The sequence below is a fragment of the Pyrgilauda ruficollis genome, unplaced genomic scaffold, assembly GCF_017590135.1.
Source record: "Pyrgilauda ruficollis isolate IOZ18807 unplaced genomic scaffold, ASM1759013v1 scaffold36, whole genome shotgun sequence".
In the NCBI taxonomy this organism is placed as follows: domain Eukaryota; kingdom Metazoa; phylum Chordata; class Aves; order Passeriformes; family Passeridae; genus Pyrgilauda; species Pyrgilauda ruficollis.
The window spans coordinates 2,496,409-2,520,308 of record NW_024525045.1 but is presented as its reverse complement, the minus strand read 5'-3'; the positions used below and the strand labels follow the sequence as shown (position 1 = coordinate 2,520,308).

Genomic DNA, 23,900 nt, shown 5'->3' with positions numbered 1-23,900 from the left:
TAAAGGGAGCTTCACATCTACTGAGATCTGCATCAAGCAGACACCCATAACTTTCAAAGACAATATTATTCCTGGAACTCCCAGCTCCCATCTTAATTATTCAGCAGCATGGTTACAATATCTGTTCTTGTCCTTTGCAGAACAGCTGATTTTAAGATATAACACTCAAGGAACAACAATTAGAAATTGTGAAAAGTAGGGAAGTAACACTTGCTGATAATGGACAGTTATATCACTGGGCCAATGACCACATGAAATACAGACTGAATTCTTGTGACTGCATTTGATGTTTGTCCAATGTCTGTTTCTCAGTTTCTGATTACATTTCTCTCCTGTGTATGCTACATTCAAGTTCAGTGACATAATAACAGAATTAAACCCACTGAAATAATAACAATACCAGGTAAACAAGTACCTAGAACCAGAAAGGTTTAAAGATTCTTATTAATTTTATATTTGAGGTCCATTGTATCACAAGAGTTTCCAACATTTTGAAAAGATCTAAACTGTACTAAAATTAGTAATTTGATGGCTGTGCCTACCAGTAAGAATCACCACTGTGTCAGAAGGAATTCTCTTGTCTGCCTAAGATAATTATAGGAATCACTAAAGAAAAGACAACCTTAGAGGGTGCTCAGCACAAACTGAGCTGAACGCTGGCTTCTGAGTTATTGCCCCTGAAAATTGATACTGTTTTTAAATAAATTTGTTACCCTGTCAATAAATCAGTTACTTTTGCCATGTTATTTTAGAAAGCCCTATACAAACTTCTGCCAAGAAATAAGGGTTTGAGCATGACATTAACTTGCATAAGATATGTCTAGACTAGAATGAAAGTATTTTTTGAGTGAAGAAGATGTACAATGGCCTGAGTTGGTATATGTTCATCCTGGAAATATTTAAGAGGAATCATGAAACTACTTTTATCAGGATTTTCCTCAGTCAGTATTCTGCAAAACAAAGTGTGTAGGAAGTATCTGTGGCATAATTAGTCACATGGGTTTTTCTGGGTAAAAGCAAACATGTTTAATAATCTAATAAGTACTGTCTTGTAAGGGTCTGCTATCATTTTTTCTTAAATACTTGGAATTCTTGATGTTTATTTTCTGTTAGAATTCTCACAAGTTTTTATTAAAAGCAGAATTTTATCCTAATAACAAAAAGTTGTAAGAAATTCTGAAAGTGATTTCAATATGAGGAAATCCTCGTTGCATCTCCCATGCCCTTGTTTAGAGAGGCCCTTGTGTGTGTGAGCTCTCCCAGATGCACAACAGCTTGTCAGCCTTCCTGCAGCCACTGCTGTCAATTTGAGTCACAGTGATCCCTCCTGCACGGATTATCTCAGAATAGCACACTGAATGAAACCTGCAGTACCACAAACACCCAGGTGTTTCATGGGGCAGGGTGGCTGGAGGAGAGCTGTCACACTGGCCCAGAGAACTGGTGTCCCTGGTTGGTATTTTCACTGTGTGCACACACTCTTGCAGCAACACAGCTCGTGGGACTTGCTAAATCCCTAGAGAAATGCAGGGGTGGCTGGTCCTGGTGCTGTCCTTCTTAAACTAAATGATAAACAGAACAGGAAAAAACAAGAGGGAGAAGCTGAAAGAAAGGAGAGAGATCAATCTAAGCCCTTGTTGGCAGGCAGCCATGCTGCCTTCACCTTGCCAAATTGCCACCTCCTGCCATAAGAGCCTTCTCTCTTTTCTCTTCCTGCCTGTCCTGCAGTGAGTCATTCCTGCAGACATTATCTTACTTATTCTGTTAGTTAATGAAAGACAATGTGTATTTTCATAGTCTATTTTTCTGGTTATCATTATGTAGTGTACTAAATTACTTATTCTCACTTTTCCAGATCTGTAAACATTATTCTCACACCTTTTTAAATAGACATCTATTGCTGTAATTATGAACATGTTGTGTTTGCACACAAGAATGGTATGGGTTATAGGAAAAAAATAGCTGTTCCTTTGCAGTGACAGAAAAACAATTTTCTTCATTTAAGCTCAAGTTGGTTTAGTAGGGTGATAATTACCTGAAGCTGGCAATATTAACAGTATATTTTTACTTAAAATGCTCCAGGAAGATTATATTGGGTTGCAGAAGTATTGTATTTGTGCAGAAGATGATTATTGAAGCCAGAGAGTAATGAAATGTGAAACTCATGATGCCATGTATTCTCTTCAGTCTCTACAAATGATATAGAAATCAAATAATTTGTCACAGTGAATATATAAAAAAACCACAACAGTTTTCCAGTGACAAGAGGTTCTCTACTAAAAATTTGTAATCTCCCATGTAACAGCAAAAAAAAACATAAGAAGTAGATAGGCTGAGGTGCATAACCTAGACTTGAGTACTGGGAAGAGCAGAGCTTAGAAGGTCATGAATCATGTACTGGAATACTGCTGGAACTGCAATCTGATGGGACTTTTCCTTTTAGATTTGTTCTGCAGTTGAGTTGCTCCTTTGGGAGATCTGTGTGCTTTGGCATCAGGGTGACTGAAAACCAGAGAGATTTAAAACACTCTGAGTTCCCTTGAGCTGCTTGGAGCCTTACTGCTCCTCTATGGGAACCTTGCACTAACTGATGAGGAGTCTAAATGAGCTGAAAAATGTCTCAGCTGTTATTAAACCATGCCAAGGGAGGGAGATAAAAATCTCAGACATTGCCACCTACACGCTTCTTCCCAGTTCTAATAGCTGCTTCAATGCTTTTCTGTGGCTCTCTCTACCAATTGTCTGGTCTTTGCTTACTTTTAATTTTGTGAATTTTATTATCTGATGTACCAGAGCTCTCCCAGGTGACACATTCCAGCCCCAGGCCCTTGATGTGACAGCCATGCTGTATCTAACCCTGGACTGCTGTGCTCAGACACTTGACAGCGTTTGAAAACATTGCTTTTGCTCTGAAAACTCTGGGAGCAGTTTAGTGTAGGTGAAGGTTACTAGACTGGTAACTGGAGAGTGGTAAATTAAATAGGAATGCTATTTCTTTTTTGTATTGTGAAACAAATTTGAGTTTTTTGCAGCAATTATTATAAGTTGAAAGTCCACGGGGTTTCAGACAAAATATTAAGCTCATCTTTTAACTACTGTAAACTCTTCAATTCTGAGAGATGGGATAAATCCTTGTTCAAGGAACTATGTTTTAAGGAGAAGGTTGGCACTGAATTGAGGCTTACTCTGAAGCACCTTCAAACATCGTGGAAAACTGAATCTGACTTTGCAGTTCTGTTACTTTTAAGATTATCTGAGAGGATTATTTGTATTTCTGGCAAAGCTCTGGGAAGCATATAATACATGTAGAGTGGAGTAAACTTGAGATCCCGTTAATCATGTACTTAGCATCTATGTTTTTAGGACAGCACATACTTGTGTGATTTTGGCCCATCATTTGTGATCTGTTTGAGGATTCCTGAGAATAAAAAAGCTATATATAAATTTAAGATAATATTATCAGCTGAAGCTCTGCCAGCTTCCATAGACAGAAGTAGATAAACAGATACTGTGTATGACTCTGGTTTTAATCTTGGAAAATAATAATTTCAAAAAAGAAAAAGAACCTGTCTTGGATTTTATAGTTGCTCTATGTCCTAGATGCTCATTTAGCACTTTTTTTTCAAGATGCCTTGTTTAGATGAGGAAAGAAATTGTAATAAATTAAGTTTACCATTTTACAGCATATACTGCTTTCTGGGTTAAAGAACGGGAACTAAAATTGCATTCTGGATATACAGTTACTAGGAACAATATTGGAATTCTAGTGTTAACAAACCAAGAAAAATAAAAACTACATATTTGTAACAAAACCTTCAAATGGTATAGCTGTACTTGAACAAACTATATCAGTGAGAATGATATCAGTGAATAAAGCTTTCATGATCTCACCAAGTAAGGCATGGAGGTGGGTGTAACTTACTGTGTCAGCACGATAGCCACAGCATCATTTAGGACACTCTCTCCAAACAGGAGTGTGTATAAATCTGTATCCACATTCAGCTCATGGAAAATAGCAAGGACTGTCACTGTATGGGAGGAAAGCAAAGTGAGTTGGTATTTTCATATTCCTCTGGCAGTTCAAGAAATAAAGCAATGTTAGAATATAGGTTTTCAGAAGCCCAGTCCTATATGTTGCCTAAGTGGATAACAATGAGTTAAGAAGGATCAACTGGAAAACATAAGATCATTAAATTCATTAAGTCTATGAGTTTTTCTGCTTCAGCTGAGTTAGGAAGAAGCTTTCTCTCTCACAGAGAGAATCCTACAGAAATGAAAATGTCACAGCATGTTTCACTGTGCATGAAGCACTGTGATCTTGTGACCACAGAGGAATAAGGGTGCTGAAAAGAGTTGGATTTTGCTGTGGATTTTGTGTGTGATGAGTAGGGGTCTACCTGTTTTAAGAAGGATATAAATTACACTTATCCATCTGTTGCACATGCTCACTAAGGGATGTGCAGCATACCCACCCTGTCCTGCCCCGTGCTCAGCAGGGATGTGGCTCATGGCAGCCAGGAAGTCTCTGATCCAGTCCAGGATATTTGACAACTCTATCCCATTGTAAGGCTCCTTCAGCATACCAGTAATTTAAGTTCCTTCCTTCTCCCTGAGTGATACCCTATGTTTGATTTTCAGTTCACCAGTGCAATAGAAAAAATAGAGTGTGATGAATCTAAATTGAAGGTTAGACACACATCATCAGGAGTATTTAGACATTTGGTTTCTATTCAGGTTATTAAATCCTGTTGATATTAACTTAGACCTTCTCTGTTTTCCCCTCTTCCCTGCAGACAGGGGATCACAGTCCTTCCTATGGTCTATCTTGCACTTCATAATCTCCAGCTGAAGAAGGCTGTCTATGTTCCATGTATGTCTTAGCTGAATTCTTATTATTCTTATTATTTTCTCTTTGCATGGACAAAGCAGAACTTTCTAATTTCAAACAGAATTTAATGTAAAGACTCCCAATTACTTGTCTGGTTAAAAACTGCATGGTAACTCACTGCTTCACTGGTGCTCATTCTAATACATAACTGTACAATTGACTCAGTCCTCATATCCCAGGAATTCCAAAGATTAGGAGTGCCTCTGGGATGCCATGTTCACATCTGACATTTTAGAAATAAAAAACTATATACTTTTACATTCATGTGACTGCTGACAATTCATACAAGAGCATGACCAGCTGATTATGCGTTGTCTTATTACATTTCTTGGAACTTTGAAAGCATCGCTGCCAAGATTTTCTAAATGGCACTTAAACATCTATGTAATCTCAAAATCAGTTTATAAACCCAAAACAGATTCTCAGTTCTCCTGTGAGATTTTATGTTAAAGTGATCTCTGTTGATGTGCTATCTCTGAAGAATTTTGGAAGTGTTATTCTACAGAAGAAAATTTAGGGGATGTGTGTAGCTGAACATTTGCTGATATAGCTATATTTAAATTAGCTAGTTATATTTAACCATCCTGGTAACCTCACCCATCTACTCCCACTGCAGTTATAATTTAAACTAGGAAAAGAGTTCTTTCCCCTGAATAGCTCAAAGGTGTAGGCAGAAGCTTTATTGACAAAAGATATTTTCTTGGCTCACCAACATCTATATTCAGGTTTTTGCCTGATTAGCAATGCTGACTTAATGTGCTAAATGTGGACCCAGTTTAGTCTCCTGCTCTCTAATGTCATTGGCATAAAAACAGACTTGTTTTCTAAAACTATTTGCCACTTTCAGCTTTTGTTTATTAGCTAATTAGTTTGGGCTCTCATTAATAGTCCCTGTGATAATGATAGAAGGAAAAGAAAACAGTAATCAAAGTCAGTGTACTGCTGGGGCGTGTGTGGCAGGCCAAGCCAATTAGACAGAGCCTACACATTCCTCTCCTTCCTCCTGCCTCCTAAATAAACAACTTTCTCTTCTTGCTTTCTCTCCCAACTCTACCCCAAAAATATTACTTTTAATCTTTTCAAATGAAAGCAAACTAATAAAGCAAGCAACACAATGATGCATCAATTGTCTCTTCTGGGAGAAACTCCCCAGTTCACCCAGTTCTCAGAATGTATCTTCCATTTCAAATGTTTTCCCATTCCCAGGGGAGGTTATTGGATCTTCTTTACCTGACTAAAGGGTCCTGGTCTCTGCTCTGTCCCTCTGCTTGTCTGGCCCAAGGCAGAGCAAACTTCAGCCCCACCTCTGCTGATAGATATTTTTCTGATTTGTTTTTAAAGAATTGAAATGATGCTGGTTCCATGAAACTCAAGGGAGTCTGACTTGCTCTTCAGTATTCATACCATTTATAAATGCAATTATTCCTGATTCATGTCTAACCCAAATCTCCTCTCCTGCTTTTCAAGTCTGCAATTTCCATTCCTAGCCTAATGAGAGACAAAAATTTGTCATATTTATTCTGATTTTCTTTCAGCAGAATTTGTCTATTCAAAGACTCATTTCAGACATCTCCTCCCTAAAATGACTGACTTCATTCAATCTCCTCCTTTAGTAATGTTTTCTTGCCCTCTAATCAGCTCATATCTTTCCTGAAATACAGTGCCTAAAACCACATCCCAGTAATGTAGTTGACACTCGCTGTCAAGAAATAGAATGAAAAAATGCTGTAGAACATGTTAATAAATCCTGTTTTCCTTTTTTTCTGTGTATTGGTACTTATGACTCATTTTCATAGGTTGTAAACTCGAAATTATTTTCAGAGGTGAATGCTCACTTCTTATCTGCTATCTAAGAAGATGCTTTTTTTCCAAGTGTAGCATTTATCCTTGTCTATTTTAAATCATTACAGGAATCATACTGAATTCTAACCATGCCTTTCAAAGTGTTTGTAATCTCCTTTCTGTCATCATGTCCAATGAAGTCACATAACGTTTTGTCAAACAGATGACTTTAAAATTCAAGGCAAGTGATTTAAAAATAATCCTATAGCACAGGAACATGTCTAGTCTGTGAGAATTTTGATATCTAAGTCAAGTTTGTAGATGCTGCACTGCAGTCAGCTTGGCCCCTGGCTTTCTGAAGGCACTGCTGTGCAACAGTAAGTAGGGCTTGGTTTTTGTGTGGTAACTACTCATGATTCATATAATTCATTAGATACAATACGTATTATAAAAATACCAAACTACTTTTCACTAAAGTACTCAGCATCTCTTGTTTCAGTGTAAGCAAATGAGGACAGAAGAAGAGGTGGGTAAAGAACTGGCTGGAAGGACAGGTCATTGGGGGAGCACTACACCTTTTGTGGCAGTAGAAAACTGACACCTACAGAAATAACATGTACCAGAGCTGCTGACTCAGAAAGGGTTGTGAACTTCAGTTAAAAATTCAGTGATGGGAAGCAGGAAATAGTGAGGCATCTAAGATTTTCACAGATTTTATTTATGCCGAGAGAAATCTGATTCACTTCTTCCTTGACTTCATGGGCTGAGGTAACATCTGTCACATGCTGAGCCCAACATGATCTCAGTTGTACCCAAGTCATAAGAAGTGTCTGTGGAGCTGCTTTGTGAGAGGTATCTTTGGACAAATGGAGAAACAAATTGGGTTGTTATAGATGTCTGTAAAAAGTATATATAACTGAAATATCACCAAATTACAACAGTCCCTATGCTAACTGTATCCAATGCTACTTTGCTGTTACTTTAAAAAGAATAAGGAAAGAAAAACTAAATTGCACCATTATATAAAGTACTGGTATTATTGTACCCCAGTCTTCTGACTAGAGCTATCAATATCTTTCATAGCTCATGGGCCTAAATTCTTTTAGGAGTGCAGTATTAAATGGAAAGAAAATAAGATTAGAGAAATCTAACTTTAATTTCCTATTGACTTCGTCTAAAAATAAAGATTCCAATTTGAATTATAGACTCATTTTCCTATTAGTAAGTCACAGCACCCACAGATTTGTTCACTGGTGAACAAGAAGAAAGCAGACATATTTTAATTTAAAACACATTTATAAACCGTCTTACATAAAGAGTGTTTGAAATGCATTACCTTGTTGTATTTATATGTTATGCTTCTTAATGCAAAATCCTTCAATTTTATGAGAAACAGAAAATGCTCTTCTGATAAATATCCAATTTTATCAATAACAAGAGCAGCACAACCCACAGCTCCAGTTCAGTTGTAACCATAGTAACTTGAAAAAGGGAAGAGCCTTGTGATTGCCAATGTGACCAAAGGTAAGAAAGTTCATATAGCTCAGAAATAGCTGTGCTTCAGCAAACCCTGTGAAGGTAAAACGGTTTTCTATACTTGAAATGGCAAAAATCAGAAAAAAAAAAAAAACAAAAACAAAAGGAAGGGCTAAAGGTGTGTGGAATGTCTTTGGATGGGAAGGTGGTTGCCCAGAAGGTACCACCAGCAGCAGCCCTGGAGAGTTGTGCTGTTTGTGTGTTTTTGGTGGCTAGGGCAGAGGTGCCACACTTACACCCCTGTGCCGGGCCAGTGCTGCTCATTATTCCATTTCAGCCTGCAGCAGGGCTCGCCGTGAGGCTGCCTGAGCCCAGGGGACAGCTGGGCCACCCAGCCCTGTGGCAGTGTCACTGTGCAGGTCTCTGATGGGCAGGCACCCCGAGCTGGGGCTCACAGCACCTTCCCTGCTCACTCTGCTGCTCCTGAGCAGGGGCACCCGGGTGAGAGCACAGCGGGGAACTGCCCTGCCACTCTGAAGGGAGCCCCAAAAACACCCCCAGAGCCAGGGCACAGCAGAAACCAAATCCCAGCACTAACACAAGGAAACCCTTTCAACAGTGAAACAAGGAAATCTGTGCTGCTTTATGCAAATGAAACAATAAGACATGATTTCCTTGACAATGTGATGAATTATGCCTATTGATCAGAATAAAGAAAAATGTAAATACTGGTGTCATGTTTTAAGTCAAGAATAATGAAGGGATAATTTGGGAATTTAGAAATTCTATTTCTTAAAATTTAACCTCTCACCTGAAATCTTAAAATAAAAAACTTTCTCTACTGAAAATGATAAATTATTGGAAGGAGATGTTCTCTGTAAAATGAATTATTTGGTCAAGAGTGACCTTGTTTTGTCCCTGAAGTTTCTAAGTGTCCTTTCTAGAGACATAAAATTTCTTTGAGGCATCACAAAGTATTGTTGATATTTAATGATCACGGTCTATAATGCAAAACACAGTCCCAAGTATATCCCAAGTCCTAAATTAATTTCTTAGTCTTAGTTCAAGTTTTGGTTTTCTATATAAGAGAACACACAGCACATAAAAGCATTTCTCCTGAATTATTTTTATGCCAAAATATCTAGATGAAAAATCTTCAGATAAAACCTACAGAGTGCTGTGACATTATTTCCTTCTTAGCAATACTAGCAAATTTTACCTGGCATATGTTTGTTTACTACTTTGACAGTAAAAATCTTTGTTTAACAAGTAAACACCTACCAGTCATCTTTACTATCACAAATAAGGAGCTCAATCAAACCAACTTCTGTCAAGTCAACAAATCAGTTTTCAGCATCTTTTGAGACTTAATTGCTTTCCATAGCCAAGGGAAATTAAATCTCTTTTTGAAATGAGTTCATAATCCTACACAGTGAAGAATTAAATGAAAAATCATGTAGCAAATCTGACAGGAATTTATTATTTCATCTTATGACTAATTTATTGTTGATAACACTAACAATATTTTACTAAAGTTTTCTTAAAAAAAACCAAAATGAACCATAGTTATCACAGATAAAATCTTTATACAGATTATTTTATGCTCTAATATGTATCAGCCCTCTAGGGAACCACATTTTAACTGATTTTGGAATGCCAGTGAGCTCTTTACACACTTGAGATTATAATTCACTAGCAAATCCTAAAGCACAATGAAATATTTTCAGCAGTGTCAACCATTTAATTAATGAAAAACTTAATTCAAAATTCTCTTAAGTCTTTGAGGGGTTCAAATTTAGGGATAAGATTAGTGAACACATGAAACAACTTAGAAAATTGTGAGTTGATAGCAGAGGGAGCAAGACTGAACATTAAAAAAACTCTTGGATGTGCCCAGACTATATAAGCAGACAAGTAATTAGAAACAATATTAATCAATGACAGTTTGTCACACTAAAAATAGTTTTCTCAACTGCAGCTTTAGCTTTTTAAGCCTGTTTAAAACTCTGGGAAAAGTAATCCTTGTAACTTATTCCTTACAGTGCAAGAGGAGCTTCTGTTTTGTTGATTTTTTTTTTCCCCTCTTGATTGTTCTAGATTAATCAGTGGTGATTTAATACTCTTATAATCAAAATCAGTGCACTTGTCTTATACATTACTCATCATAAGTCAACATTTGTGAAACTAAATAGTCTTGGACTGGGAAATGGGAAAAGAAACGAAGCCAGCTGCAAAACCCTATTCATAGCACTATCAAGAAATATACTTGGAAATTGTAAGGATGCTTTATTCCATAAGCAGTTTATTTTCCTAGGTTTTCTTTGTGCTTCCAACTTCTGTGTTTTTCTCTTGCTCTGAGGATAGGCTTTAATCATGTGCTGAATCTTATTAATATAGCTGGGTGATCAAAGAAGTGGTAGCATATTGGATGTGTGGATTAATCTGAGAATAACAATTTCATGCAGCTTTTACAGTAACCTTGCAACAATTGGTTTTGTGGAAACAAATTGTTTTATACTGTACTTTTAAGCTGTCAGAATGATAAATCACAAGCCCCAAATATTTTGTTAAATATTGAGACTTCATTTAAAGACTGGAAAAAATGTGTAGAACAATATTGCTTTTTCTCATTTCTTTTAAAAGCCAGGAATTTGAAAGCTTTATTCCTAAGCCTCTCAGAGAAGCTTCTCAAGGATAGTTTTTTAACACTGATGCAGCATTTCACATGCATCACAAAACGTTTTCTCTTGTCTCCTTTAAAAGCTCAGCTGAAAATTTTTCAAAAATCCATTGCACCCTTGCAGATTTTGTATTTTGTCTCAGTAGACAACCTCTAAAAAAATATCTGTTCACCTTCTCCTTTACTGTCTTCCCACAGCTGCAAATAGCAATACTTTTAATATCTGAGTAATCTTATTGACATTTTCAACATAAGAAAACCTGGACAAATCTACGAAAGCTAGGCTACCTTTGAGATTAGACTGTTTTAATTAGAAGGTAGGACTAGAAGACCTCCAGAGATCCCTCCAAATCTAAATAATTCTGTAATTCTCTGATTGCAAAACTGACTGAGTCTGCTTCCCAGACTTTGCTATTTACTGTAACTTTGGGTTTTAAATCTCACATCTGCAAATTCAAGTCAATTTCTTGGTATCTGTTTTTTTGAGTTGTATTTATCATGAACACTTCATTGATATCATATAAACAGTATTTATGTGGCCGAATCTGAACGCTCCATTCCCCACATCTTTAAACTGGGTTAGGTCAGACATGGCTGTGAGTTGTGATTTTTATCTGTGAGGCTCCAGCTTACAGCAATTCTCATATCAACAAGCAACAGGTGGTGTCCTGAAGATCAGAGAACATTTTCCCAATCTTTTCAGCAACCTCAATTATAAAGTTTGTGATCTCAACCTAGGAAAACCAGCTACTAAAAAACCACAAGGGACCTCAGGAGCTTGGACTTTGATTGATTTATGATTATCAGAATATCAGGTGTTTAACAGCTAAGGAAAGAAAATAAAAACAAGAACAGAGACTTTGGACATTTCTATGGCATATACAGTTCTTATTTACTCTTCTGACTTTTGAAAAAGTAATTTATTTGAAATGGTTACCTGGATCTGTGGCAGACATCAGCGATCCAAAAAATAAACAGTCAGTGAAGTGGAATTCCCATTGCCTTAATTGGCCAATGTGTACCATGGCCTTCACAAATCCATACATTATCAACCTGTCAGGGCAAGGATAAGACTGGTATTCAGACAGAGCATGTAATATCTACATTTAATTTACAGTATTAAACAGGTTCTTGCTCTCTTCAGCTTCTTTTCAATGAATGTATCACATGAATACTGAACATAAACTGGTATCATATAAAAATTCTATTTCCTGCTCAGCTGTCCAATATTGTATTGAAACGTCAGAGACAATTCCAAATCAAAGGTTTTCCAGGTAATTTTCATCTGCTGTTAGCAGAGAACAATGGTTTGGGCTGTTTATTTTTCAAAAGGAAAGATAAGGTAAGATTAAGAAGACATTATTAAGACAAATTTGTCTAATGCAGAACATTTAAACAAAGGCAGTCCTACTATCAGCTCTGGGGCTTGCTCTGTATTTCTAAATGAATTGTTTAATTCTATCGGCTTTTAAATGTTAGTAGCACTCAAAGTTCCACATAAGGTCTCTAAGTGGGCATATTTAACAACTCACAGTGACAGTGAGCCAACAAAGTCACATTTCAAAATGCACTGCTACAGCCTCACTAGCTTCACAGGAAATGTTATCTCTGGTTTATGTAATTAGACAGTGCTCTCTGAGATGTGCATTCCAATTAGAATCTCGAAATAACTTGGGAAAAAGAGATTCACTTGTTGTTAGAACCTGTTGCAGATTTTTACAATATTATTCATGTTCAGGCTAGTTAATAATAAACCCCATTGCATTCAATGCCTGTTCCATAAACACACAGATTGACAGCTGTGCTCTTCTAACTTCAGACCCTCAACCAATCATTTAAACAAGTTCCATGCATGCTCATCCTGAGCTACGTTTTGCCCTCAGCTTTCCTCCTAAGGTGCTCCTGAAGTCACATGAACACAGACCTGAGGGACAGGTAAAGTGCAATTAACAAACAGCCTGAGAGTTAATTACAAATCACTTTTAGATACTTCACCACGCTCGCCGTGTTGCACAAGCAGAGAAGCAGAGAGGTCACCACAGCCCTCCCCAGTGGCCCTGAGTATTTGTGTACATATTTACAGAAGTTCTCTAGCAAGCAGTTCACCAGCAATCACCCTGCGCCACTGAGTGCAGCTGGGGGTCTCCCTGATTGATGAGCTCACTTTCTCTCCCTCCCCAAAGAATAACGACTCAAGACCTTGCAGTGAACTCATTCTTATCCTCAGAAAAATTTGTCAGCTTTAAGGAATGAGTCCTTCAAAACCTGACTGTGGTGCTGCTCTCCCAATTTTCAATTGTATCCAAAGCCACAGTAATGGAAGTGAGCACAGCCATGTCTTTTAGAAATAATTGCCTAAACCTACTTGCAGGTTTGACCAGAGATACTTTTCTCCCTCACTTAAAAAACAATTCAAAATAGTAAATAAAAAGAAATTCTAAGTATTTGGCAAATTTAGTACTGGTAATTCTACATATTGAAAAGATGGATCCCAGTGGATACCTGAGCTCCCAGTGGTAGTGATATTACACATCATCCACTAGTACCCAACACAGCTGTTCTTGATGGAAACCCGAGAAGGAAAGCACACCTCAAAGACAGCAGGACATTAATCCCAAGGAAATGTTCTGCACTGATGGTACTACTGCTATTATAAAATATAATTAGAAAAAAAAAAAAAGTCTTATTGAGTTTTGGGGCTGCTGTCATTTAATCTGATACATTTAGTATATTTTTAGCAAGTTTACACTAAATTTCAGTAAGCCAGATTGCTTTATTAATCAAATATCCATTTAATATATGTTAAAAAATTTATGAAATATCGATTAGTAAGTTGTAAATAAATCAAAGCACCAGTGACTCTGAATTTCCTGTTGAATGTTCCTGTCCCATGGGAACATGTTCCCACCCAGTGCTCACTGCTGACACAGAGCAGGTTATTGACACCAGTGGAGTCAACATAAGAAGCTCTGAATTTATTGAGTAGGCTAGCACTTCTGTTTCCAATTCCTGTCTGTGAAATCATCATTTTTACTAATAGAGAATGCTAAATTTTATTTTTCATTGTTTTAGAATTTCAGAAGTGAGATCTTCAGGGCATTATAAAGGCAAAAGAACTTGAGCAGCAAATCAGTATAACTAATTTTCAGTGTGGCTTTGAAAATCTTAATTTTAAAATAATACTGCAAACTTATTTTATATACTTTGTGAAAATATTTTTTAAAAGCTATATTGCAAATACCTTGGTAAAGTTGTTGCCTCTTAAAATGTGGGATCTTTATATCTGTTCTAAAAGATCCTTATCTGACAATTTTATAGAGTAAGAGTTGTTTTCTGTATAAGCCTGGATTTTGCATTTATACTGTGAACAGTGCATCATTTAGAGCACTGTATTTACCACAGGAGATAGTGTCCCTTCTCTTTCCCCGAATGAAGCAGTGAGTAGGATTCTGTGGAACAAAATGAATGAGGCACAGAGCTGGGCAAGGACTTAGGAGAGGAGAGTTCTGTTGAAAATCTGAGTCCTCAGAGCTGCTGCTTCAGGTCCCTGCTGCACTTTGATCCACAAAGCCTCTTAACTCCCAGGAGGTTTTTTGCTGGGGTTGTCCAGCATGTCCTGATTGTCTAGAGATCCTCTGGGATTCACAAACTGATGAATGACCTGTCTGGCAGTGAGAACTGCAGGGACATCCTGACTCTCACAAAGCCCAAAGCTGCAGGGAAAAGAGGCGGCTCCACTTTGCAGTCCCTTTCCATTCTACTCTGGTAGAGCAGGACATGTGAGCCTCAGAGCCAAAACCTTCCGTCACCCGGTTGTCCTTTATTTTTCCTACACTAAGAGCATGCCAAACAGGGTCCCAGCTCCTACAATCTGCTCCACCTTGCTCATAAAAACCCATTATTCATTAAATTAGGCAGTTGGAATGTGCATGGATGTGACAGTGTGATGTGGTACCAGGTGTCATGGGTCCTATCCTGGGTGATGGAAGTCTGACCTTAAGCCTTTGAAGTCAAATTCTTTTCCCTCTGTCCCTCTAGCTTTGTACAAGTGTCTCGAATTCTGCTAGGTGACAAAGTGTCCCAAACAATGCAGTTTTTATTTGCATTTAGGTAAATATATCTTTTCTAAAAGCTACATAGATTCAATACAGAGCAGGGAGTTGATTTGGAATTGCACTACCTCCTTATCACTTCTTTTTGTCATGGATAAATCTTCAAATTCAGCAATGTATTTTTGTGATCAGAAAGTAGATTATTAGAAAAATTATACTTTAGAAACAAATTGCAGCTAAATCGATCAGTAATTAAAAGTTGCTGAAAACTTCTCAGTTAGACTTAGTGATGGTTTGGTTCTTCAGAAAATGTTTGTGAATAACTGATTTGTCATAGATTTGGAACTGTCATAAAGTAAGAAAACAGAAGAATAAAATGCAGATTAACTTTGCTGCAGGGGCTCTGACATTTTCTACACCCAAACATATTTTTTTTAAGGTCTGGATAAGAGCCCATCAAGTTAGAGCAAGTATTTACCACTTCAGCAGGAAAAGAGAAAAACAGTAATGTAATATAATGAAACACATGAGAATTCAGAATTTTCCAGATTACACAAGTCTGGCACTTACAAAGTGCCTCATCACTAAAAAATGCTACATAGAATGCTGTCATTACACAGTAGAGGAGACACCATATAAATATTTGACTTACTGAAGTAATAATTTTCTGGGAAACTGAACTTTAACTCCCACAATTTCCAGTATGAACCAGCAAGTAAACCACACAAACCACACAAAGTCTCATCACAACAACACAAAAAACCCCTTTAAACTGACAAAACTAACAAAAATAAAAGTAAATAACAGACACTGAAGAACCAGAACAAAAGCTCTTCAAGCCTTTAATTATTCTGAGCTTAGGGTTGTCCTTAGATTTTTGAAGCCAGACTGAATTTTGAAGCTTGTTGATGTAAAAAAGTGGGGGTGAAGAGTCTCCATTTGTACAGGGTCCATTTGTACAGTTTTTTTACTACCACAGTTCTGCTATGCACTGAGTAAAGGAGTTTGGAAAGCACACTGGCTGGCTTTCTGTACCGGTGTACTGATGGAAGGGTCCAGTGAGTTTGTTTATAAAGCTGCTCTCCAGGAAGGCTTCTCTGGGACTGGGACATCCATGGACTAGCTGCTGTTTACATGTAGAGGGGAAAAAAGACAGCCATCTCCCAAAGGCCTTTAAAGAGTAATTACTACACACAAAACTCTCTAAATGTTCATGAAAAGCTTTAGATGCAGCTCAACAGAAGTTTGGTTGGGGTTTTTTTTGGAATTTTTTTTTCTTTTTTTTTTTTTTTTTTTTTTTTTTTTTTTTTGCAAGAGTTTCCTTTAGTGGCATCTGGTTTTAAGGGACCTGAAAAGAGAGAGCAAAATTGCTTTGGGGTTTTTTGGGAAGCTCTTGTCAGAAAGCTCTCAATAGCAAAACCTCTCTTCAGCAAACTGCTAGTGGAAGAGAGATAATTGGCAGTTTTAGAGCAGAGGAAGTGGGATATGTCTGATGCAGAATGGGGAGGCTGCAGGAATGATGCAAAGGACAGAAGCATTGCAGGTAGTCACAAACAGCATCAGAGCACACTGGGAAGGGAAAAGATACCAGAGTCTTCAAGACAGGGAGGCTGGAAGCCTGGCAAGAGTTTTGGTCCTCCGGGTGGCTAAGAAAGGCCATGTGAGTAACAGGCAGTGAGCCCAGCACACCCAACAGGCAATCAGCAGGGGCTGTGCTGTTCCCAAGGCAGCTGGGGAAGCCAGCCTGGGACCAGCACTCCTGGCAATGTGAGACTGCAGTGTCCAAAAGAACACAGAGAGCAGCTATGAACAGTCCACAAAGGGGACAAGATGACAGTGCATAAGGTACCTTAGGTACATGTGAGATGAGACAAATGCAAATTGAAAAAAGTCCTTCAGATCCCTTGTGGTAAAAAGATGCCTCACTGGTGTAGTCAGGCAAGAAATCTGTGCCAAGCTTTGCCTCCTAAAAATCCCAGCCACACCTTCAGCTTGCAGGACCTGGCATCACAGCACCTATCCCTCTGCAATAGAGCAAACTGAAAAAATTACGGCAAAAAATACATATGGGCAGGTTAGTTTATAGGCTATTGCTTCTTTGAAAATTAACTGCATCCTCTCATGCAAACTAAAATGGGGAAACCTACCAGTTCTAAAAGAATCTACTCCTAATTTAAAGCTCTAGGGGACATAAATAGAATGTAACAGAACCTGCTAAGTGAAGATATACAGCACACACACATGGCCTGTATCCTCAATACAGATAGCCCCATCTGCCTGATGATTTTATCAGCAGTTGTATTTTCTTCAGCTTTGTTATTCATTGCATTATGACTGCTGAATCTCACCACAGATCTTTATTGTGTTAAAGGTTTTAAAAACATAATTCCAGATTTAAAGGGTTTGTGCAGTTATGCTGTGTAGCATGGAAGAGACTTGTAATTTGCATCTTTCTTGCCAAATATGTTTTCTAGCCTGCAGAGAATTTTTTATCTCATAGTCTAACTCCCTAAAGAATCTTGCCCTATCTAGACATGATTATCTTGTAGCTTGAAGCCAGTTGAACATAGCTACAGATTGTAATCATGCAAGTAAAAGATGAAAAAATATTTCTTCCTTTACATTTCTTCTTTTTCACAAGGAACAGTGATATTAATAAACCAACAATAGGAAAAGGGGATGATTTTATTCTCACTTGTATCTGAAGTAACATAGTGATTGACTGATACCATAGTAGAAATAAAAAGTAATTTGTCAGAATTTAAAATATATGCTGGAAAACACAAATAGTAGAGATGAAAATTAAAAACTTGTTTCTTTATTTTGATCTTTCTGTTTCTAACATACCAATATAGCTTTTTCCACACAATAGAAATAGCTTTTTCCACACAATAGAATTCTTCACATCAAATGCTCTGGCCGCAGCGATCTGTTATTTCAAATTGCTCTATGTGCTACTACTTCCTTCTTTTACTTCTCTTTTAAATCAGTTTTGTCACTAGAAAGGCTAGTATCATGGGCTTTTCTCCAAAAAATAATTTTCTCACTAATCAAAGCAGGAAAAAACCTCACTGAAATGTGTCAGGTAACAATAAAGCAATAGTAACATTACCTAAAGTTATTCTGTATAAATCACACAAGAAGAAAACCCCTCTGGCTACAGAAATAACAGAGATCAGAAAAGAGCCCGACTTTACAAATCACTGCATCCCCAGTTACCTGGGGCACAGTGACTGTCCAACAGCTGAGCATCAGAACTACAGAGCTACAGCTCTCACAGAGCTCCAGCATCAGCAGATCTGACACAGCTCCAGGGAGCCCTGCTGTGCTCGGGGAGCCTTGGCTTGGCTTTTCCCAATGGGCACTGCCAAAGATCTATCACAAAGATTTTGGCAGTCACAGATCATCTTCTGTGTGCTTCTTACATCAGAAGTTGGGATGGGAAGGCTAAATGGAGAGAAACACACTTTACACCTCAGAGACAGGGAAAGAAAGGCGGTGTTCCAGTAACCTTGGTCCACAGGCAGCTCCTCAGACAGTCCTGTGCTGCTGGAGCTTTGGGGAAGAGAGGCTGTTCAGAGTTATTCAGTCAAGAAATAGGTACTGAATGTAACTAAAAAATCCAGCCCATGTTTCTACATCAGTCAATTTGGGGGCCATTGGTAATAGAAAGAGTGAAGAGATCTGAAAGAGGCTTCAAAATTGCAGGGCTGTCATGCCCTGTTTCACTTAAAGGACAACAAACCATATTTGTGTGCAAGGCTTTAGGACTGGCTTGAACAAGATTATGCAGAAGGCCTGAGTGCTCAGAAAGTCTCAGTGTCTGAGCCTTTGCTTAACTAAAAATATCTTCCTATGGATTTGTCCTCATGAAAGTAAAGAATAGCAACATGTCAGTATTTTATTTTGGTTAGTCTTCTGTAGTACATTCAACCATGAGTTGAATTATTGAAATATAGAGATATTTTCCTTTAAAATAGAAAAAACCACTTTGCCCAAGTTCAAAATTTCAAGATACAATTGTAGATTTGCTGGTAAATGCTAACAGTGTAGCAAAAGTAAGGAGTGAAAAAAAGGGGTAAGGCATGAACACACATGAGATGAAAGTTAGTTGAGGTCACCAGTCTTCCCTGGAAATTGTCAATAAATGGTATTTCATTTTTTTTTTTTTTTGTTTTTTTTTCAGCTGACTTTCAAATAGCCCTTACTGTATTAGAGGTTTACAACAGTGTGCACCACAGACATATAAACCTGTTCACCACCACTCATGACTGCATACTACAATTTAGTGTATTTTTAATATTTCTCTAATGAGGATAACACAGCTTCAGGATCCTGTATTCCTGAGCTCCACTTAAATTAGAACAATTATGCATTATATGCAGAACAACCTGAACCTCTGCAATGAAAAAGCTGCCCTTGATCTCAGAGTGCTGAGTAAAATGTAATAATTACTTGGGTAAATGAGCCATGAAACACTGTCAACTGTACTGTGTCCCAATCATAGTGCCACTTAATATTTTATTGCACTACACAAATTTAAACATTACCTCAAGATTTACTTAGTGTTATAAATTGAGAGAACCTTTGAAAAGGGGATGAATTACTGACAGTCTTGCACACATACTTTGAGCAGATATATTCATGACAGTAAAAATTAACTCTAGAAAAAGCAGACATATGATTTTCTAGATATAATAATGTAAATTCTTTTAGAAAATCCTAAATCAATGTTTTGATTGTGGCATCCCAAAGAAATATTAGTGACACCAGGAGACTTTCATCAGGAAAAAAGGACTGAAAATACCCAACTTACAGAGAGAAAATAAGGCAGTGATTGTATTATCTACAGGATAAATGTAATTAAATGTCAATAACAATTGTGGTCTCATCCTGAACTAACACACAATGTCAGTCAGGGGTGGTTAAGTTAGGTTCACTGGTTAATTGGCTCATTCAGTCAGTCAGCAATGAATTCACCAAAGAGATGCGCCAATGATTATCATAATTCTAGCAATCAGAACATGCAAGGTTTTTCTTTACCTACAAGAAGTCAACATTCTGAAGGATTTAGTCCGGTGTAAATATTTAGGGTTTTGTACGTTCAAGAAAACCTGTTGCAGCTCATAAAATTACCTCCAATATGAAAAGTTTCTCTCTAGTTCTCAGCTGAGTGAGTGCTTTGTATTCTGAAATGTTAAGACCCTTAATCCCATCCCATTATCAAAATAAATGTCTGACTTTAATATTAAAGACTCTTCTAAATCCATGCCTTCAACCACATCTGATAGCACTAAGTGTCTCAGATTAGCTGTGGACCCAGAACAAAACTTTGTATCTGTTTTCTTCACCTTTGAAGCTTCAAATGTGCCAACATATAATATCACCGTGTATCACCTTATTATTATATTGACAGAGGGATATATGAGGGCAATTTTGTCTTTTCAACCTCAGGAATATTGTATGTGTGAAGAAAACTCTATGGGTTTTCTTCAGAACTCCATATGACAGAAAAATCCCACTTTCAGAAATAGTTTTCAGGACAGTCAAGAATGTTAATATAAAAGAACTGTCTGTGGAAAGTCCTCAAGCCTTTCAGATCTGACTGATTAAAGGAGAAAAACAAGTCTGATTCAGCAGAAATTCACAAGAAAACTATTCTGAGTCTAGAAAGTTAGAGCCAATAATGTTTTGAATCCCTCTCCAAGTATAGAAACATTGCTGCATCCTAACCTGCTATCAATCTATGTTAAAGGCAGACTCATGCTTCTGGTTATTATTCATGCTGAACTAATTAATGAATTCTATTCTCTAAATTTCAGAATGAACTCTTCCAAAAATTCTGAAACAGCAACGCTTTTGTCGCACACTTGAAACTACAGTGTAAGTACTGAATTTTACACATAAAACAAGAAAATACTTTCATTTAACATTTCATATCAAAATACATAAACACCATGATCTCATTTGCAAGGAACTTCTACAATAGGTTACACTGCAGCACCTGATGTTTCCTTTAAATTAGCTTGTATTATCATTAAAAGGTAATTAGGAACAGTTTGTGATTTCAGAATAATGTAAATTAGATTAGAGAATAGCCTGCTGTAAAATAGGGCATGAAATGAACTATAAAGAAAAATGTTTGAAACAGTTTTAGCATTTTTATTGAATTAGCTCAGTCAAATAGTGGTACATTTTGCTCAAGAACAAAGAGAAGAGGAATTCATACCTGAACTATAAATTAAGATTGCCAGGTACTCCTGACAGGCATTTAAGTTAGTGCAGTTTTCAAATGTAAAATTTATTGTTAGATGAAAAAGTTAAATGTGTTTAGGACAGACAGGGACATTGCTAAGGCTTGAGAGTTTCCAGGAGCCTACCTGGGATTGGTTCAGTCTGCCTTAGAAATAGGAGACACTCTGGAATATCAACCAACTTTAAAACAATGGAATTCCACATTTCTAAATTAGGGTGTGGTTACATCTTGGGATTTGGATCAGTCTTGTGCCTTAGTAATTGAAATCTAAAATTCAGACCTCTGAAAGTGTGAGAATTTCTGTAAGTGTACAGACAGGAAAGGAAACACATCCAACCTTTAACAAACATTTCAAGTTTGGGTTTATTTTTAAACGGAATCCTTGCACTGATGAACAAAGATGGAGGAGAATGATAAAATTTCTTTTTGTGCCCAGGCTAACTCCTGTTTCTAGGGATGTAAGAGTATTGATGTGCAATGATGGCCATTACTCAAACAAAAACAGTTTTTTTTGGTTGGGAAGGAAAAATTAACTGATGGGCAGGCTTGCAGATAGGCCTAAAGTGACATGAAACTACTGTGATGAACTTTCAGAAACAGGAACCTTCCAAGCCAATAAATAACTTCTCAGGGTGGAAGTATTTGTGGTGATATGATTCAGGATGAATCAGCACCACATGAGCTTCAAAACATTTAACCTGTGGCAAGCAGGTTATCTCCTGCTTATACAGTTATCCTTAACTGGTGTGCTAGACAGAAAGGGTTTTTAATACATTAAGTGTGGCAGCAGGGTCCCCAAGAAGCCTACTGTTGTGCTACTGTATTTTTATTTTAAACACTCTTACTAATAGGTTTGTGGCTTCTGAAGTTGTAATAACAAGTTTGACAAGTATCAGTGCCCTACAGAGGAGGAGTCTGCTGTCTTGTGGGAGCTGCCTCCTCCCCACCAGACTGTGCTCCTGGATCACACGGATTCAGTGCCTGTAGAACACAAATATTTCAATCAGCTCCTTCACACAGTGGTGTTGGTTCTTCTCCATAGCACACAGCCATTTCTTCATTATAGTTTTGTTATTTTTATATAAAAGTGCATCAAATATGTATCTGTTATTTAATTATGGCTAATTATGATACTGAGAATGATGTGCAGAAGATTTGATGTTTTCCTCTGATGCCTAAAATGTGTATGGCAAAGACCTGGGCAGCTCTGGGAATGGGGGAAGAGTGAATTTGGGCAACAAGAGGGAAGTAAGACAAGTTACATTTCTATGTTCCCTGTCCGTTCTAGTGCCTGCTCCTCAGGCAGCCTCAGGGTTTATGCCAGTGACTGGCCTATAAGGTCCCAAAAATTTCTACCACATTGGTTACCAAAAAGATCTACCTTCAGCCTCAAGAGGTGCAGCATTTTCATGGTAAATCCCGTGGGCAAAGACTCATAATAACAAGCACGTGGAACATCAGGTAACTGCTGTTTGTGGAGAGTGTGAGGGGTGGGACGAGAGAAGCCATTCCCTAATCCTCTGCTTTAAGTATGGTGTGAGCAACTGGGCAAGCTCAAGGCAGTGAATGAAAATGCCAATGAAAACATCCTGTCCCCACTACCAAGAAGGTTCTGGATATTCAGAGTGCAAGGTGCTTTCTGTCACATCTGGACATACCAGGGGGATCCTCACAGGCTTTAACCACATAAAAAGCCCTTTGTAGAATTATTTTTTCCCTTCTTTTACTACAGTTGACACTGCACAAAGCCCACCCACACAGCAGTAAGTGTATGCTCTGTGGCTCTATCCTGCATCCATGCTCCTCACTGACAACAGCCAAGGACAGACCCCATTTAAGCTTAGGAATTGCCAAAACATTTGGTTAGTTATTGCTAGCAGAAGGCAGTAGGTGGAAGTTATTTCTTATTCCTTTTGAGATTTAGGATATAAACCTATAGGATCCTGTAGGATATATGATTGAACCTCTAGCATAAATCTACAGTTCTGTCAAGATCTACTTCACTCCCTGTCCAGGTTTTCATTTCCTTTCCCCCAAAGGCAGAACAACTTTCTAAATAAATGTATTTTAGTTTTCTAGCACTGGGATGTGATAAGAAAACTCACACAGGCACAAGCTGGATGTATAAAAGAGAGTTTTACCACAGCATTCTTAACAGTTTGTGGCAGTAACATCTGTAGATTGATTTGGTGCATCTCATGGAGGTCACTTCTCTAAGGAACGCCCGTGCCCAGTTACAGGACATGCTGTTCTCATTACAGGACCTTTCATGATTGTTGTGTCTCTTTTAACAAACAAAGTTTCCCATTCTAGAGGATGAGGTTTGACAATCTTTAAAATCCAAAGCTACTGCTGTAGCTTTTAGTGGAAATGATTAAATGGAAAATTGCTGTAAATGCTTCCTGGGTGAGGCGAAAGAATGATAATTAAATTCATTAAATGGAAATGCAGTTGTGAAGCACTGGCTGCTTTCTCATGGAAAAATTTACTTTGTAAATACATGAAAAATGAATTGTTTTGATGAGAAAAGATAGAGGTATTTGTTTAAATGATTTTGCCTCTGTAACAGACCTAACAGTGACAGTGGATTACAGGAGATAAAATTCTTAAATATGTATGGAAAAACATCATGGGACAAATAATTTTTGTCTGACTGATGTACATTCCATATCAAATTAAATAGAAGTGTAAATAAGACAAATATATGTGATTTGGCCAGATTACAACACTTCTGTGCTGGGTGAAACCAAGCAGCTATATCAGTCC

The 23,900-nt window shown here is 37.6% G+C and overlaps 1 protein-coding gene across 2 annotated transcripts in view; it reads right to left on the bottom strand.

Annotated features, from left to right (window-relative positions):
* Window positions 1-23,900, bottom strand: part of SLC9A9 (solute carrier family 9 member A9) — a 177,959-nt gene that overhangs the window by 126,187 nt on the left and 27,872 nt on the right. For both annotated transcript variants that reach the window (XM_041475797.1, XM_041475796.1), the window contains exons 5-6: window positions 11,764-11,879; window positions 3,923-4,028 (exon numbers count right to left, since the gene is read on the bottom strand). In XM_041475797.1, coding sequence (XP_041331731.1) covers window positions 3,923-4,028; window positions 11,764-11,879 — 222 coding nt within the window. The remainder of the gene's footprint in view (window positions 1-3,922; window positions 4,029-11,763; window positions 11,880-23,900) is intronic.